Source organism: Zerene cesonia, chromosome 12 (assembly GCF_012273895.1).
Source record: "Zerene cesonia ecotype Mississippi chromosome 12, Zerene_cesonia_1.1, whole genome shotgun sequence".
Classification (NCBI taxonomy): domain Eukaryota; kingdom Metazoa; phylum Arthropoda; class Insecta; order Lepidoptera; family Pieridae; genus Zerene; species Zerene cesonia.
Genome location: NC_052113.1, coordinates 212,555 through 229,836, shown reverse-complemented (window position 1 = coordinate 229,836; position 17,282 = coordinate 212,555). Strand labels below are relative to the sequence as shown.

Genomic DNA, 17,282 nt, shown 5'->3' with positions numbered 1-17,282 from the left:
ATGACAGATTCGAAATTCAAATGTAATATTTTTTTATAATTAAGTGTAACAGTATTTATGGCCAGACTAAGTACTTTAATATGTAGTAGTCAATTTCATAAGCTAGTATTTCGAGTAGACTATGCCATATCATGTATAAATAATTAAATATCATGATATGCATTTAAAACAATGTACATTTCAATAAAAATACTAAAACATTACAAAATGACCGTCATGTGAAACTCAATTGAAATACCTATGCTAGTTAGACAATAGACGGATATAGAGTCGTTAAGACCTCGTTATGATCTTCACGATCATTTTATGATTCACAAGAAACAGAAAATGGATTTTACCGAAGTTATACATATGTTTCAAAATCCATCCAAAACGGATAGAGTGGTCGACGCATCTCATCGACAGAGCGTACCTTATGGCATCGTAACCAATTATTATGTCTTTTATATCATCATGAGTACTTTTATATAAATTATAGATACATTTATCTTTACAAGTGTATACTAGTGCTAGTATTAGCATTATAACTACAGGATTAAACATTACTGGCGCAACTTAGACAACTTAGCGCGCTGTGCTTACGCATAGCTGCTTCATATAAAAAGATTAATTATCATTACATTATTCGTAGCAAACAGAAATTCATTCCATAGTTATAAAATATGAATTGACACAGCTGTCACCGAGTTTAGGGCAATAACACCGCGGCACGAAGTACGGTACGTTCGGCTGCGCGCGCACGCGACCTGTAATTATTTCGTTGTGGCCTGCACGACCATTAATACCATTTCAATTTACGCTGGCCACACGAGTTAGCCCCCTGTACACGAACCTCGGCTGTTTAGCGAAATTACAAGTTAAACTCTTACTATAGCAATTCTATCTAACTTCTTTATGATAAATACTGTTTAATCGGAGGAAACCTAATTGTATTATGAACCATTACTCGACCTGCAATTGCGTAAACATAAATCCCGTTGGATTCAACAATATGAAGGTAGTTATAAATGTTTATGATCCGTAAATAAAACATTTGGATTCATGTTTCCAGACTAAACAGTACATACATATCCCTTATTATTAACCAGTAAGTTTGGTTAAATAAAGTTCGGCCTTTATAGCAATTAAGAGGTCAAGCTTAGGATACACAATTGATATTACTTATAATCAATCTTCGAAATGGTTTTTCTTTCGCGTTTGAAGCGACAACGAACTGTATTACGATACGAGTATCTGCGCACGCGACTGTACCACAATAATTATTCCCAGTTTTCTATGTGTAGTTACAACAATCCAGCTAATTGGGACTTTTTGCCGGTATACAAAGAACGTACGTATACGCGGCGGTTTTTGTGGAAGATAAATACATAAATTGTTAGCGAAGAGTTAAATGCCATTGAATTTTGTTACTGTATATAGCTAACAAAAAAATACTCGTAGAAGATAAAAAAATTGGGTTTAGGCTTTGGATTTAGATGTGGGTTTATATTGAAATCCTGCATATCAACCTAATAGAAAAAATTATACTAATCACTAAAAATATATAGATCTTGAACGAAACAAACCCTCATAGTGATAACAAAACATCCCTTGGCCTTTATTACTAATCCTGGGGTTTATTGTTTATATCACAAAATTTTGATCTGATTAACAAAAACTAGAATAAAGACCGACATCTGTACAATCCAATCATGGACACATTCGATTTTGACCCCTTCAAGGTCAATTGAATAAAAACTTATGGACGTTCTTATAAGATCGATTGCCCCTCTATCATCATATCATATTGATAAAACGATTGATCAAACTTTATCCTCATTACGGAGATTTTATAACGCAGTTAAAAACTAGTCTCCTTAAAAACAAAATACATTAAGATAATGGTTGTGAATAACCAGAACAGTTTTAAAAGAACTCGACAAAAGACACGTCTCCGCAATTAGCATATCAATTCAACACGTTAGACACCGAATCGATAGCGATATAATTAGAAATTCTGCTCTTTTGACTACTAATTGATTCAATTATACAATACTAGTTGCGCCCCGCGGTTTCACCCGCGTAAGTCCGTATCCCGTAGGAATATCCGGATAAAAAGTTGCCTATATGTTATTTAAATTGTCCAGCTGTCTACGTACCAAATTTCATTGCAATCGGTTCAGTAGTTTTTGTATGAAAGAGTAACAAACATACACACATCATCACAAACTTTCGCATTTATAATATTAGTGGGATAGGATAGGATAGGATATTAGTAGGATAGGATATTAGTAGGATAGGATACTAGTAGGATAGGATAGGATAGGAAGTAGGAAGAAGAAATCATATTGGATTGATACAATCTTATTTCTTCTTAAGAAAATCCATCGATTGAAAAGTCCCATACCGTAAGATTATAATTTACCGAAAAATAATGCGTTAAATCGTAAGTTTACAAATTAATCTAACGATGTTACCAATTTTACAGCGACATATCCAGCGCTCTTAGGAGACAAATGTAAAAATTTCTTTTAGGGCAGGGCAAAAGCACAGTTTTAACTCTGAATAGTAAAGCATTTCAGAAATATACAATAATTATTATTTTTTTATTGATTTTAAAGGAACGTCCTGTTATCTGGACCAGCAACATAATTGTCTTAAACTATATATTTAAGGAAATTGAAAAAATAATGGGTACCATTATAAACAAATAAATTACGTGGGCAATCTTAAATAAGATTACTAAGACTGCGATGGGCATTTTAAATGATAATTTTAATCATAATGAAAGACGCAAGTGTAAGGAAAGTCAACGACCTCACCTCGTCTAACATTAGTGCATGCGATAGAATACAATATTGTTATGTAACATTTGATATACTTGAAAACCTTTGATTGTTTGTGCGTTTATCACAAACAAAGAAAAGAAATTATAATTTAGATTAAAGCAACGAATACACACACCATTTATATAATCTTTTTTGATTCCCGTAGTCCGCGGAAATCGACGTAGCCAAACAGCAGGGCAGTAGTTTAAATTTGTAGTGAACGTGCAATTTTTCCCTTGGACCGATGCCAATTGGCTAAATCTGAGCAAAGAGCAGATGATTTTATATAAAAAAACAATAATAAATAATCGGCGGTTACATAAGCGTTCGAAAAGCCAATCGAGAGAGATAACCAGTTCGTTGTTAATCCACATTTTCTTCCTATGTAATAATTAACACTATTTTAGTTCCTGTGTGAAACTTTAATGTTTCCGGCCGTGTTGATACATATGTCCATGAATTATTAGGAACTATCAATAATATTTTAATTCCATATGATCTTAAAGTGACGTTAAAAATAATAAAATGAATAGCTTACAGGAGTAGTGTTAAGCCTAGGGCTTATTAAGATAATATAATTTTATTTCTTGTTCTGTGTAAATACACATTTCCATTCGTTTTTATCTACACTGATATTATTAAGAGGAAACTTTTGTATTTTTGTATGTTTGTAACATGTCATAGGTTATATATATCTAACGGGCGAAGCCGGGACGAACAGCTAGCATAATATATTTACACGAAGTTACTAACGATTGATAACTAATTTCGTAGGAATGTTTTTATGTATCATGAATGATCAGCCTGATAATCCGTGGTACAACATTCCACATAGGTATAAGAACTTTGCCCATTACAGTTTACGTGTAAAATAAACTTATACGTTTATTTGCTATACCAATAACATCGAAACACAAACACGCATAAGTCAATGTTTATTTTGTATTTTAGGGTTTAAAACATTTTTGGTTAGAGTCAGTGATATTATATAATGACTAAACTAAATCACGTTTTGTAGTGTTTTCTGGAAATATATATTTTTATATACATCGGCTGAGCTGATCGTTTACCATCAAGCGAACCACCATGTTCGCTTGATGGTAAACGATCACCACCTCCCAAAAACATTTGCAGAGGCAGGGCCGCTGCTAATGCGTTGCCCGTTTTCTAGGTGTAAAGAATAAGGATTAGGAAAGATTGACGACGGGGATAAAGGAATGGAATCGGAAGTTTAAGGAAGAGGATACTACCCCCACTCTCCGAACGAAACACAGCAGGTGGTGGTGCGGTAGCTTCCCAATGCGAGCTGAAGTGTGCTCGTCTCCCACACTAAAACTGACTCTATTTTTCTAATGGACGGGAAAAAATTAAATCAATATATAATAACATACTACATATTAAGCCCACGGACACTACCTAAAAAATAAAAAGAAAACAACAACGTCACGTAGAAAATTGGTGTGACCGTTACACAGAAATACCTAAATAACTAAGCAACATACATAACATAATTAAATAGGAATATTATATGATCATTAACGGAATGTATCTAATGTATTGATAATTTACGTATGCTCTACTATTTCCGTCTAAAGTAAGGAAATACATATTACCTAATTTAAAGTAATATTATAATTGTAACATAAAATTAAATTTATTATAAAGTTTTTTATTAATTACTCGAACAATTTCAAAAATTATTTCACCATTAGGAATCTGCGTTATCACTGAGCAACATAGGCTATATATGTGTGTGTGCCGTGGTGGACCAACAGTATACCTATTAAAAAGACAATAAACTAGCAAACATTCCACGGTTCCCCGGCCAGTGAAGCATCGCGTTCGAACTTCGAAACAAACTGCACGGATCATAACTCACGGATTAACTAGACTGCTCATCCATATACGTTCTGTGGGTAGATACAATATGGGGTGGTGAAGGTAACAATTAACGATTACACAGGCGCATTGGAAGTATCACGTTTTCATCTCTGAGCTATAAAGAAATTGGTTTTTTTGGTAATAATATAAAGTCAATATTAAGTAGCACTTGGATTTAATAAGTTGGTATTATAGTGAAGAGAAGGAGAGAAGCGAGAAACACTTATTGCACAAAGAAAGATATTGAAGAACGACACTTGTTTGTAACACAGGGCAAATACACTTTGCTGTTATTAATACAACTGGATTGATCATTCAATGAAGACGCAAAACAAGTAACAAACAACAAAAAGCTAATATCTTCTTGTAGAGATGAGTTGCGCGACGGTAACACCCAGACGTCAAGTTTACTGATGGGCTTGAGGAATGGCAGATTACTAACAAAATTGTCTCAGTATGGGACGGCACAAAATCTCATAAGGAGCAGAAGAGTTTGTTTGTTGTGTATGTGGTAAACTCAGGAACTACTGAACCGATTACAAATATTCTTTCATCAATGGATATGTAGTTATGTAAGCAATCCCTGAATGCAATAGGAAATATGAACCACGGGCAAAGCCGGAGCGCACCGTTAGTAAATAATAAATCAGCGAAACGGATGTAAAATTCATCTGCATATGCAATTATTATGAATAATAACAAAGTTATTGATGATAAGAATGTTATCGATAGATTAGTTGCAAAGAAAAGACGATACCGCATGAATATTCAAGCCTGATTAAATTTTTTACTAGTGATCAAACTTAAAAAAATTAATAAAGACATTGTAAATCAATCAATTAATTCTTACGAGACGACATTAATTTACACGCATAATTTGCGTTTCACATTAACATCACTCGAATGACTTGCATATTATTGAGATATTTAAATTTAGTTAAGGCAGTGTAAAAGGGTGTTCTCAAAATAATGTTAATTACCGCATCAACGCATGTGAACAAGCTGTCCATAAATTATTATATAGATACGATCATCCGATGTAAGTCAGTAGCTATGACATTTAGGTCATCGCGGCAAGGGCGATGACATTGGCCAAGGAGCCTGAGACAGGTGGCAAAAAACGCGAAACACCGTCACGGCAGCGCTCTCCGGCGGACGTAGCATATCAAACGCATACGGTAATCCCGAACCGACCTTACACTAATCCTAGGCAGGTTTCACACGACGAATAACTACTATATGAATAGATCTGTGTATACATACTTATAGCAATAGGCATTGGCAGAATCGTTCTCGGTTGGGATAGGGAAGACAACGATACATTTACGAGTATCTTACTACTAGATAACGCAAAAGCTATTAAAAGATACCCAACATTTTTAATTTCCTCAAGTAGCTCAAGGCTCTTTTTAAAACAATATTTATTAAAATGAACTTCTGCAGAAGTAAATGGAACTCTTAGGTGTATTGCGAATTAATACTGTTATTGGATAATGGTTACGAATAAGTAGAGAGGTTAGGCAGTAGGCTTCATTGTCTTTCGTTGGAAGGAGTAAGCCAATGGTGTTAAAGAAATAATAGCTTATTACAAACAGGATTATAATTGGAGTGTCCACTAGCAGTAGGTATTACGTAATAATTAGTGACGTCAGAATACGTAGAAACAAAAAATATAATATATCTCGTAGATTTGCATTGTCGGTAGCTTTCAGAACCAAACTGAAATTTTGATAAGCTGTCTTCTCAAAAACTTGATTCAGGAAATACAATGTATTTATTTTGTTTGTTCAGGTTTTGTTTATGAAGAGCCCTCGATAACAAAGGTTGTTTAAGTAAAGTGACGTCACGTGATAGCCAATAAGGTGCTGTATGATTCACCATTCACGGCATAAACAAGGCTCGGCTGCATCTGGCGCGCGACATTGATACGGCAAAAATGGGAAAATGACAATTTAATGTTATACAGTAATATGCTGTAGTTCAAAGTCAAAGATATGCCATGAAAGGAGGGGTAAAGTTTGTTATTACCGTACTTTAACACCATCTAATATCTCTTGCGTTGAAACTTTATCCATCAATAAATTGGTTATAGGGCAAGGCTTTTTTTAATTCAAGAAAAGAAATAGACTTCTATATGCCATGTACATAAAGATTACAAAACAAGTTGGTAATGGAAACTGTGTGTCACAAAATATTTGCCTGTATATGATACATGGTACACAGATTAGATTTAAAATTGACCATTAGACCGATTAATTCCCAAAGTTTTGAAAGTCGGTACAGTCGTTTCTTAAGGTGTAATATATACTTAAAACCCTTGAGGGAGCTACACAAGCCGAAGGTGGGGGAGGGGAGGAAATATATCATGATCGGTCGGTGATAATTCTCACCAATCTTCTTTCTCAAAACACTTTTTTGGAGCATAAAAGACACAAGGTATTGTTACAGACTTGTATTAATATGTAAACCTGCAGGAAAAACAATTATTTCTATAGCACATATGCAATTCTGGTACATATAGTACACCATGGACAAGCCACCATCAATACTGGTTCAGTAGTTGCCGAGCAACAACCTTGATTGATATTATTTTCAATAAGACCACATGTTTCATGTGAAAATGAGAAATTAATGATTGTTCAGAGAATTTTCAACATTCCTTTATTACTGTTTCTTACTGCAATCTGTAGAATCGATAAACCCAACTATAAAAATAAAGCTATGTGAAATAGCATTCATTTTTAGGAATTAATATGTACACAATTAGGGATCATCCTGTTAGGAAGATCAAAAGAAATGTTAGGCATATTCATTGCACTCATTAATAATCACACAAGCTATTGCCCATAGCTTCGCCTGCGCTGACTTCATAAATTTTCATGGTACAAGCTTACATGCCTAATTTCAGCCCAATCCATCCAGTGGTTTGGGCTGTACGTTGATAGATCATTATGTCAGTCAGTCACCTTTGAGTTGTATATATTTAGATTGTTTAGGTTTGGTACATACTCTGGGTCACAGATAAATAGTAACTGACACCCCTAGCCTCTCTACTTTTATTTTAAACAATAAGCAGGATGAACCAATGAGAAATTTTGAAAGAATAGAAAAAATTTGATCACGAGGCAGGATTCGAACCTGCGTTTCTTGCCTAACCGTAGCAACGCCTAGCCCCTCGGCCACCCATGATCCTGCCACAGTAATCAAATTTCTTCTACTCTTTCGGTTTCATGTGCCTAAGGGGCACCCCACTGGGCATGTTGCTACGGTTAGGCAAGAAACGCAGGTTCGAATCCTGCCTTGTGATCAAATTTTTTCTATTCTTTCAAAATTTCTCATTTATAAAGCATTTCAATGCTATAAAACTAAAAATAAGGATGAACCAACTTTGGCTGAAAATTTAAATTTTCTGCTTGTTTATTAATAAAAATTGCTTTAATTTATCTTTACGATTGTATATGATTAATAAATTCAATTTAATAGTTAATCAAATGGATAAGCTTATAAGTTACTCTTTCACATATCAGAAGCTACATAAACAAATAACCTTAGCAACACCGCGGTACGAAGTAAGTTATCTATTATAGTCATTCATCTAATCTAGTAATAGCACTCTGCCTAAATTTTTCATTGAAAAATATGTAATTAATTAAATTGCATCTCTTTCTAGAAAATAGAATGGGTAAGTTCTAATATGTTAATGAAAACTATCCCATATTATTACCCCTAAATCATAAATAACAAGTGAATAACTCATAGAAATTATTCTTTGATAAATAAATGTCACTATTTGGCCTATTCATATTCAGATTTCTATTTTCATTTGGTCTGTAGCCAAGTATTGATCAAAATTGATCATGCTACCTGAAGGACTATTAGATGTGTGATGGTGTTTCATTTTATTTAATATTTCTTATTATAAGCACAAAACACAAGAATAATTTGTCCATGACAATTTGTACTTTATAAAACACCTGGCCTATGACCTCAATAAGTAAACAATGATCATTGTGTAGGCTGAACATGAATGTTTTCAATAAAAATAATTGTACCTACTCATATAGTTCGAAAATTTTATGCAATAAACACATTTTCTGGCAAATTTCAGTTACTAAATTGTCATTTATCATGAACTGAACATTAATTATGCAAATGACGATAAAACAGTTCTCAATTGTCATCTATAACCTACAAAGAATTAAAGTTCATTTAGAGTACAGTTATAATTGATTCGACTTACCGACTGCAGCGAATTCGTCCGGTGTTCTACCTCCAGCGAGGAGCCATCTACACCAGTCGATGGTTTCCCACTCGTCTATAGCTTTACTGGGATTCAGCAAAACGTCCAAAAGAGGAGCCCAATGCTGTGGTGATCCACTCGCGCAATCCGCATGGATATAAGCAGCTGCTCCTCTCTTTCCCTTTTTCATTAAAACTTGCACAGTCGAATTAGACATTATTTTACACTCCTTTTGCTGAATTTCACGAAAACTTGTTCACTACGCATAAGTCACTTTATATTTCGGTCACTCACGGAAGAAACACCATTTCCAGTTTTACATAAGGCAATGAACTGCGGCTCAAAACGCATCCGCGGTAAGTCATTGCTGTAGCACGTTAAAAAAATGGTAAATGTTGAAATGCGACAGCTTATAACGTAACACACATTTATAATTTGATACAATTGAAAAATTCAACGCTAATTTTGGTAAAATTCACGGTTAAAAATAATAATAGAATAGGTTGATGCAGAAACAACTCGAGCATTCGTCTGGGTTACCAACTTAAAATATTGAAAAATGAGTTAAAAAATCACCTTGACAAGGATAGACCATAAAACTATTTTTGTATGCTATTTAAATAAAAATTTAGGTACAAGTTATAGATAAATTTATACATGATATATTATATAATAAAAATTGCCAGCAAATCTTCTAGGACTGGAGGTGGCAGGGATCCATTTACTTTTATTAACACAATATTATTAAAATTATATATATGCAACAGGAAATGAGACCTTTACAATTTTTTTTTGTTTCCTTACTAAATTACAAGTAAACTACATGCAATCGTAAGTAGATAGTTTGAGACAAGTTTTTAAGGATGTAAATTAGTGCTTTTTTCGATATTCTTGAATTCCGAGATTTTTACCCCATTTTGACCTATGTGACTAGATCAGAAATCTAAACTTTACGTTATACTTTGTTTCTCTTCGCTAGTGGTGAAAAGAATAAAACGTTATAATAAAAAAGTAGTTTTTTAAAAAATAACCTTTTAACAAGTCAAACTAATTTGAATACTTCTAATATCTACCTACCGCGTTATATGGTCATAAAAATCCTTTTCAATAATATAAAAGGGAAGTGCGTTTGTTTGTCTTTGACAGCTCTAGCTTGTGTAGCGCCCATGTGCAATAAAACCTTGGTGGATTACCTTTGGACCTACGCCTGTCCTGATGATGCTTTTAGCTGCTATCTTAGGGAGCGCCATGGATGCCGGCGCCCGTGTGCATTCCACACCCTGCACGATAGGTTAAGCCGCTCCTGCGTACGCGTCTACCTAAGTGTGGGTATTTGTAGATGGCAATGTAAATAAAATCTTATCTACTGCTACTAGTTTATTAATATATATGTGTATTATCTGTGGTCTGCTGTTGGCATTTTCAATTTTGACAGTTGACTTTTGGGGTTGAAACTTGGAAGTTTAAGTTTTAGTTGAAATTAACATGCGTCAGGCGTTGTATTTTATAAATACATATCTACGCATTGCGTGCCTTCGTGTCTGTTTATTGTCTTGTTAAAATCTACTTCATTTGTTAAATTTATATAAACCATTAAGTTATTACTGATTCGTAAAGAAAAATAAACAGTTTATAGTTTTAAAGTGTTGATACACGCAAAATTGACTATGGCTGAAGAAAACAAGGTTATGTTCCATGAAATGGAGTTAGACGATCGTATATTAAAGGTATATTATCAATTTTACTTATAAAAGTTATTATATTAAGTAATGATGGTGGTATTTAATATTTATTTTTTTGAGCATGAAGATAATACTAAAAATATTTCGGTAAATATTACCACGTGCTATAGCTCTTATATTTGTTAGAGTCAAGATTCAGAGCTCAGACGGTTGCTTATTGAATTGTTTTTGAAAGACCCTTGTACACTTACAAAATAGTTTTAGATGAACTCATACAATCATAACATGTGATTTAAATATCTATATGTACATTCTTCAATAATTTTTATTTAATTTGTAAAAGGTAAGCTTTTGATATTATAAAACTACTTGATATCAGAACAACATACAATATTTTTTAATAATGAACGGTTATGTTCTCACAGGCAATCTCACAGCTTGGCTGGTCCGACCCAACTCTAATCCAAGAGACAGCAATACCACTTCTTTTGGAAGGCAAAGATGTGCTCATGAGGGCTAGGACTGGATCTGGCAAGACCGCAGCATTTACTATACCTGTTATACAAAAGATTTTAAATTTAAAAAACACAAGCACACACCAGTGTATTAGAGCCCTCGTTTTATCACCAAGCAAGGAATTATGTGGTCAGGTGAGTTTTCATAATATTTCAAACTTTTTTGATTCACTCATTCAATGAATCTATTTTGAAGTAACACTTGATAAAATAAGAAACACTCAATATACTAGCTCCTTAATTCACTTAATGTCATACCATCAACGGTCATAACTTTAGGAATTAACTTAAATTTGAAAATTGAATAGTTAGTGAATAGCAAGTCTAAAATGTAATTTAAGTGGAAACAAGACAAAGTGTAAATTATCATAATATTTATCACTTCAATCAAATGTTTCTTCCCATTGTTTCAGATCACATCAGTAGTTTCAGACCTCACACTAAAATGTTCAAGAGAAGTGCGGTGTATAGACATTTCATCAAATGCTAACACCCAGGTCCAGAAGTCACTTTTAGCAGATAAACCAGACATAGTTGTGGCAACGCCGGCAAGAGCACTAGCACATTTAAAAGCAAATAATATGAAGTTAAAGGATGACCTGGCTATGCTAGTGGTGGATGAAGCAGACCTGGTGTTCTCTTTCGGCTATGAAGATGAGGTGAAAGAGCTTTTGGGGTAATCTTTTAGCTTACCAATATCCTTTATTAGTAGTATCTATATTTATTTTTGTTTATTTAATTTTTGAATGTATTAAACATAAAATGTTATCTATGCTAGATATGTGCTATATGCCCACAATGAAATATTAAAGTATAACTATAATTGATAATATTGCAACATGACTTTTTATGCTGTTACATTTTTCAGACATTTACCTAAAATCTATCAAGCAGTCTTAGCCTCCGCCACTTTATCAGAGGATGTGTTAAATCTAAAAAAGATAGTTCTCCGAAACCCTGTCACTCTCAAGCTAGAAGAGCCAGACCTGGCTCCATCCACACAACTACAGCATTACCACTTGTTTGCTGAGGAAGATGACAAAGCAGCAATACTCTATGCATTGCTTAAACTTAACTTGATCAGGGGCAAGAGTATCATTTTTGTGAGGACTGTGGACAGATGCTATAAGTAAGTAAATAAAGCATTTTTAACTTCTTGATTTTGGAGTTACTTATTAATCTTTGTATTGGTGGGAAGGCTGTTATTTGGAATTAGTTCTGTTACAATTTTGTGATAGAAACTATATATACTTAATTGATTTTAATACAGAAGCTGGAGCTAAAAATTTTTTTTTATTTTTTAAATCACAATTTATGTATTAAATGCCGGCTAAAAAACCATTAAAAACGTGATTATTTTCAGGTTGAAATTATATTTAGAACAGTTTAAAATAGGATCATGTGTGTTAAATTCTGAGCTCCCTGCGGCAATCCGTTGTCTATCTGTAGACCAGTTCAACCGGGGTCGCTATCAGATTATAGTGGCATCAGATGAGAAGGCGCTGGAGCAGCCCGATGGAGGACTACTTGCTGGAGAGGAGATTGGCAAGAAGAAAAGAGTAAGTTTTTATTATGCTGGATGCTTTGTTATTATTTATTTAAAATTAATAGATATCCCTAAGTGTTGGTATTGCCGTTTTATTCAAAACCACCCTTAGATATCAGTTTATCGGCATGATAAAAATCTTCTTACATTTACATTTTTCTTTAATAGGAAGATTTATCTCAAACATATGCTTAATATCAGATTACAGTTTACAGATTAACAATACTTATTATTGTTTTTGATTTGTCTCTATGGTTCTTGATAGATTTATGAAACTTACCATTACAGTAAGGATCGTTTTATCATATTTTTTTCAACCGACTTCAAAAAAGTGGGATGTTATCAAATTTGTATATGTAAATTGACTGTATATTTTTTGTGTTTGTTACCTAATAACGTTTTACTTCGTGAACCAATTTTTATGATTCTTTTTTTTTGAAAGATTTAAATTTGGTCTAGATCTGACAACTAGAAGATAGTTTCGTATTTGTTAAAAAATACAATGTTCACGTTATTGTCATTCCAGCAAAAATCGAAACGCAAGAAAGACAAGGAGTCGGGCGTGTCGCGCGGTATCGACTTCCAGCACGTGTCCAATGTCATCAACTTTGACTTCCCGCTCGACGTCAACTCGTATGTCCACAGAGCGGGGAGAACGGCGAGGGGGAACAACCAGGTGTGTGCTTGCTTGTTTCTCAACTTAACCTATCATAAATTTCTGAAAAAGTTTAATTTTTTTCAATTGTTCATAGTACATATTATATACTGTTATGTTACTGTTATACTGTTTATTCCATTGATAGTAATGATGTTATCTGTTAAAAACTATTTGGGTAATAAACTGAGATAATTGATAACAATCAGAATAGAGAAATCATTATAGATTATTTAATGAATAATGATAACTTGATTAATTTTGTTGCAGGGATCTGTATTGTCATTTGTATCAATCAGAGAGAAGCCATTGTTAGAAGAGGTTGAAGCACATTTATCAAAAGGTTTCAATGGACAGAAAGTATTACAGTGAGTTTACAATTCTTTTATTTTTTAATCTAAAATTTGTCTTAAATAATATAGTTTATAAATAAATAATATTATATTAGAGTAACTATTTCTAAATTAAGTGATGATTTATCTATGGATAACTGGTGTGCATAACGTTAACAAATTTGTTTCTATAGTGCTAATTTGTTCTCCTTACATTTATTGTTAAAAAACTTACAAATAAAGTATACATCATGTTATTTCGTAGCGTTAAAACTTGCACCTTTAGCTCGTCTTAGCTCCTCTTAGCTAGTGAAATCCTCTTAGCTATGAAAGTATCAGTAGAACTGTTTATCTGATACAAGAAACCCCAATGATTCATGAGTCCCAACTGCTCAGGAAGTACTCGTTCCGGCTGGAGGAGGTGGAGGGGTTCCGCTACCGGTCGCGCGACGCGTGGCGCGCCGTCACGCGCATCGCCGTGCGCGAGGCGCGCCTGCACGAGATCAAGCGCGAGCTGCTCAACTGCTCCAAGCTGCAGGTGACAACCCTTGCTCTACACCCCTCACCGCAGGTCGCGGACAGGAAGGTCTAGACTCGAAACTGCAGGTAACGCGCAGTGAGGTCTAGACTGTACTATGTCACAATTTAAAAAAGCTGACAAGTTTGCTTAAAAATGATGTAAAACTCTACATTTTACAATCTGTCAAATAAAAATAGTCCATATGATGACAACAACCGAACATATCGCTTTGATGAACGACTAATCTTCTCCCTGACCGTCTGTACCGACCTTCCCCCCGCCGCCCCCCGCCCCCGCGCCCCGCGCCAGTACGTACACGCTGTGACACTTGCAGGGCTTCTTCGAGGACAACCCGCAGGAGCTGGCCGCGATAAAGCGCGACAAGGCGCTGCACACGGTGCGCGTGCAGGAGCAGCTGGCGCACGTGCCCGAGTACCTGCTGCCGGCCGCGCTGCGCGAGACCGAGCTCGAGCCGAGCGCCGATGCGCCCGCGCAGCCCGCGCAGCCCGCCCCGCGCGCGCAGCCCGCGCAGCCCGCGCGCGCCGGCAGGAAGAGGAAGCAGGCCAGCTTTGGTAGCGCCAAGCGGCACAAGTATCAGGTGTGTTTAATTATGTACAGGATAATTGAGTTGAGGAAATATGTATTTAATATTAATGATTTCATAATTTTGTACTTAAATCCACACTTGTGCTTGGTATTACAATCATGAAGATTTTATTCGTTCTGGAACGTATCTCCATTTCCCTGTGGTTGTCCTATAACAACAGAACAGTAAATAAAAAAGCATGAAAATGGGGAAGGAATTAAAGTAATACTTTTCCGCTAATTAAGGTAGGAGAACTTGGGTCACCACTAATGTTTCACATATACACAATTACAAATTTAAATATATTTTAAAAGGACTAATCAAGTTTTAAGTGGGACACGGGATCATAAAAAAAAATTGTAACATGAAATGAATGAAATAGCCAATTAAAATGAGAACTATATGAGTATGTTTTGTTGCAGGCGCGGCAGAGCAACCCGCTGCAGAGCTTCGAGCTGAAGAGCCTGAAGCCGGCGGCCGGCCCCTAGCGTTAGTATGGCGCCCCAACCTTACCACCGCTTATAGATACTTTGGAGAGCGTGCTCTTTGGATGTGATATGGAATATTTTTTTGTGCGTCAAATATTTTATCGGGCACGCCGTTTTGTTCAGCAGTATACATAATAATTATCGGATATAAAAAAGTTATTTGATTTTATTAATAATATGAAAAAATCTCATGTTGTGAGGTTTGTGTACAGCCGCGTTACCGAAAGCAAGTAAAAGAAAGAAATAACTGTCTCCCTCATTCACATAAGCTTAAGAACGCGCGAAAGAGACGGATGGTCTTCATGGTGTGCACACATTACGACGACGCGTCACGCGCTTATACACAAACGCAACACAAGCGTGCACGTGCGGAATACATGCTATATATAGGGTTAAAGTATATTTAAAGCCAGAAAACCTTATTAGCTCGGAACATAAATTTGAGTGATCTTTGAATATATTTAAATAATAAAATAATTTTAATGTTTATAGAATCGCCGCACATATGAATTGTTTTTGATATACAAATGTATTTTTTATACAAAACGATGTAAAGTGTACAAATAAAATATATCTGACTTTGTGTTTTTCTTCACACAGTGCGCTACAGAGCGGCGCGTCGCGTCTCGGTTAGTAACGCTACATACTGATAAATATATATTGGTTTTGTTATAACGTTTTTTTTTTTCTACCGACATAAATTAAAAGAGGAGGGTATCAATTTGACTATTTTTTTGGATTTGTTACCTCAGAACTATTCCGATTTTGATGACTCTTTTTTTTTTTTGAGAGCTTGTGCCTTCCGTGTGGTCCATTAAAATTTGGTTCTGTTCCGAAAATTTGAATTAGTTTTTTTGTTAAAAATAATTATGTATATTTTTTATTATTCAAGGAGCGAGAGATAGAATAGAGATAGAATTTGCTTTTTCGTACTCTTTTTTGTGTGACTTTAATTTATATCGCAATGAATATTTTGACTGAATATTAACAGTAAAAATTCAAATTAAACAAAGTTCTGAAAACTCATTACAATTTGTAAAATATAAAAAAGCTTTATTCAAAATTAAAGGAAACGTTTTAGCACAGGAGTGCCCTGGAATGGGTATATAATATAATAATGTAATTAAATATTACGCAATAAGTCTTGGAAATGTTGTTTTTGAGCGTGCCATTTTGCCTGCTTTGTGCTTATATTTTTCTATTTCAACCGACTTGTAAAAAGGAGATCATGAATTTAACTGTTTGTTTTGTAGGTTTGTTACTTGTTTGTTTGTTGTTTGAATCTTAGCGTGGGTGAATCGATTTTGTTGATTATAATTTTTATGTTTAAAAGTTGGTCGCTTGGTCTCATTTAATTTTGGTCTAGTTCTGACAATTTGAACGCGGTTTAGTTAAATGTTCAATCGTATTTTTTTGCATGCACTTACATCTTTAAATCTAAACGAAATTTATTATTAGATATAAATAATTATTTTAAACATTTCAAACAAAATCACTAGTAGTATTTACTATTAAATTTATGACTAAACACTACTATGGCGAAGGTACGCGATCAAAGTTTAGCATTATACCGCCTGAAATGCTATTTGAATCACTGACATCACTAAGTGCCGAAACACGTTGCGTTATAGCACGACTGAAGCAAATCCTAGTCAGCTTTGATAGGCAATCACTTTCTTGACGGAATTTTTGTTGTAAGATTGGCATTTCTCATTTCACTAATAAATACTAAATTATTCTGAAAATCATATGGGACTGCGCAGCACGCTAGTCCCAACTACCAAAAATTATACGTATGACCAATCCCACTTGGGATAGTCACAGACCGGCGAGCCCCGGCCGCAGTGCAATGGCCGGCGCCGGCCCGGGGCAACCGCCTTCCTGATCACGGTACACCCTACGCAAGGTTAGTATGTCGCATACTGACTGACGCGGCTTTATATAACATCGCCGAAAAAATTGGATAGCACGATTGAACCCATGTATCAGTGACATCTATTGACGCATGTTTTAATTCAATTATGTCATTT

The 17,282-nt window shown here is 34.8% G+C and overlaps 2 protein-coding genes and 1 non-coding gene across 4 annotated transcripts in view; 1 reads left to right on the top strand and 2 right to left on the bottom strand.

Annotated features, from left to right (window-relative positions):
- The window catches only part of LOC119830766 (E3 ubiquitin-protein ligase Ubr3), a 47,925-nt gene extending 38,470 nt beyond the window's left edge, over positions 1 to 9,455 (bottom strand). The window contains 1 exon segment of the mRNA XM_038353900.1: positions 8,929 to 9,455. Within this exon segment, the coding sequence (XP_038209828.1) occupies positions 8,929 to 9,145 (217 nt within the window). The 5' untranslated portion in view covers positions 9,146 to 9,455.
- A 936-nt stretch (positions 9,456 to 10,391) lies between these two features.
- Positions 10,392 to 17,282, top strand: part of LOC119830756 (probable ATP-dependent RNA helicase DDX56) — an 11,504-nt gene continuing 4,613 nt past the window's right edge. Inside the window, exons 1-11 of one of the 2 annotated variants that reach the window (XM_038353882.1) lie at positions 10,393 to 10,655; positions 11,036 to 11,260; positions 11,539 to 11,801; positions 11,994 to 12,254; positions 12,489 to 12,684; positions 13,198 to 13,347; positions 13,597 to 13,694; positions 14,055 to 14,196; positions 14,513 to 14,776; positions 15,187 to 15,253; positions 15,853 to 15,922. In XM_038353882.1, the coding sequence (XP_038209810.1) occupies positions 10,596 to 10,655; positions 11,036 to 11,260; positions 11,539 to 11,801; positions 11,994 to 12,254; positions 12,489 to 12,684; positions 13,198 to 13,347; positions 13,597 to 13,694; positions 14,055 to 14,196; positions 14,513 to 14,776; positions 15,187 to 15,252 (1,725 nt within the window). In that variant the 5' untranslated portion in view covers positions 10,393 to 10,595 and the 3' untranslated portion in view covers position 15,253; positions 15,853 to 15,922. Of the gene's footprint in view, positions 10,656 to 11,035; positions 11,261 to 11,538; positions 11,802 to 11,993; positions 12,255 to 12,488; positions 12,685 to 13,197; positions 13,348 to 13,596; positions 13,695 to 14,054; positions 14,197 to 14,512; positions 14,777 to 15,186; positions 15,254 to 15,852; positions 15,923 to 17,282 lie in introns of those variants that run through there. The other variant, XM_038353883.1, reaches the window with a different exon arrangement.
- LOC119830998 lies at positions 17,002 to 17,166 on the bottom strand. The gene has a single exon (XR_005287869.1). It is a non-coding gene; the product is annotated as a U1 spliceosomal RNA (small nuclear RNA).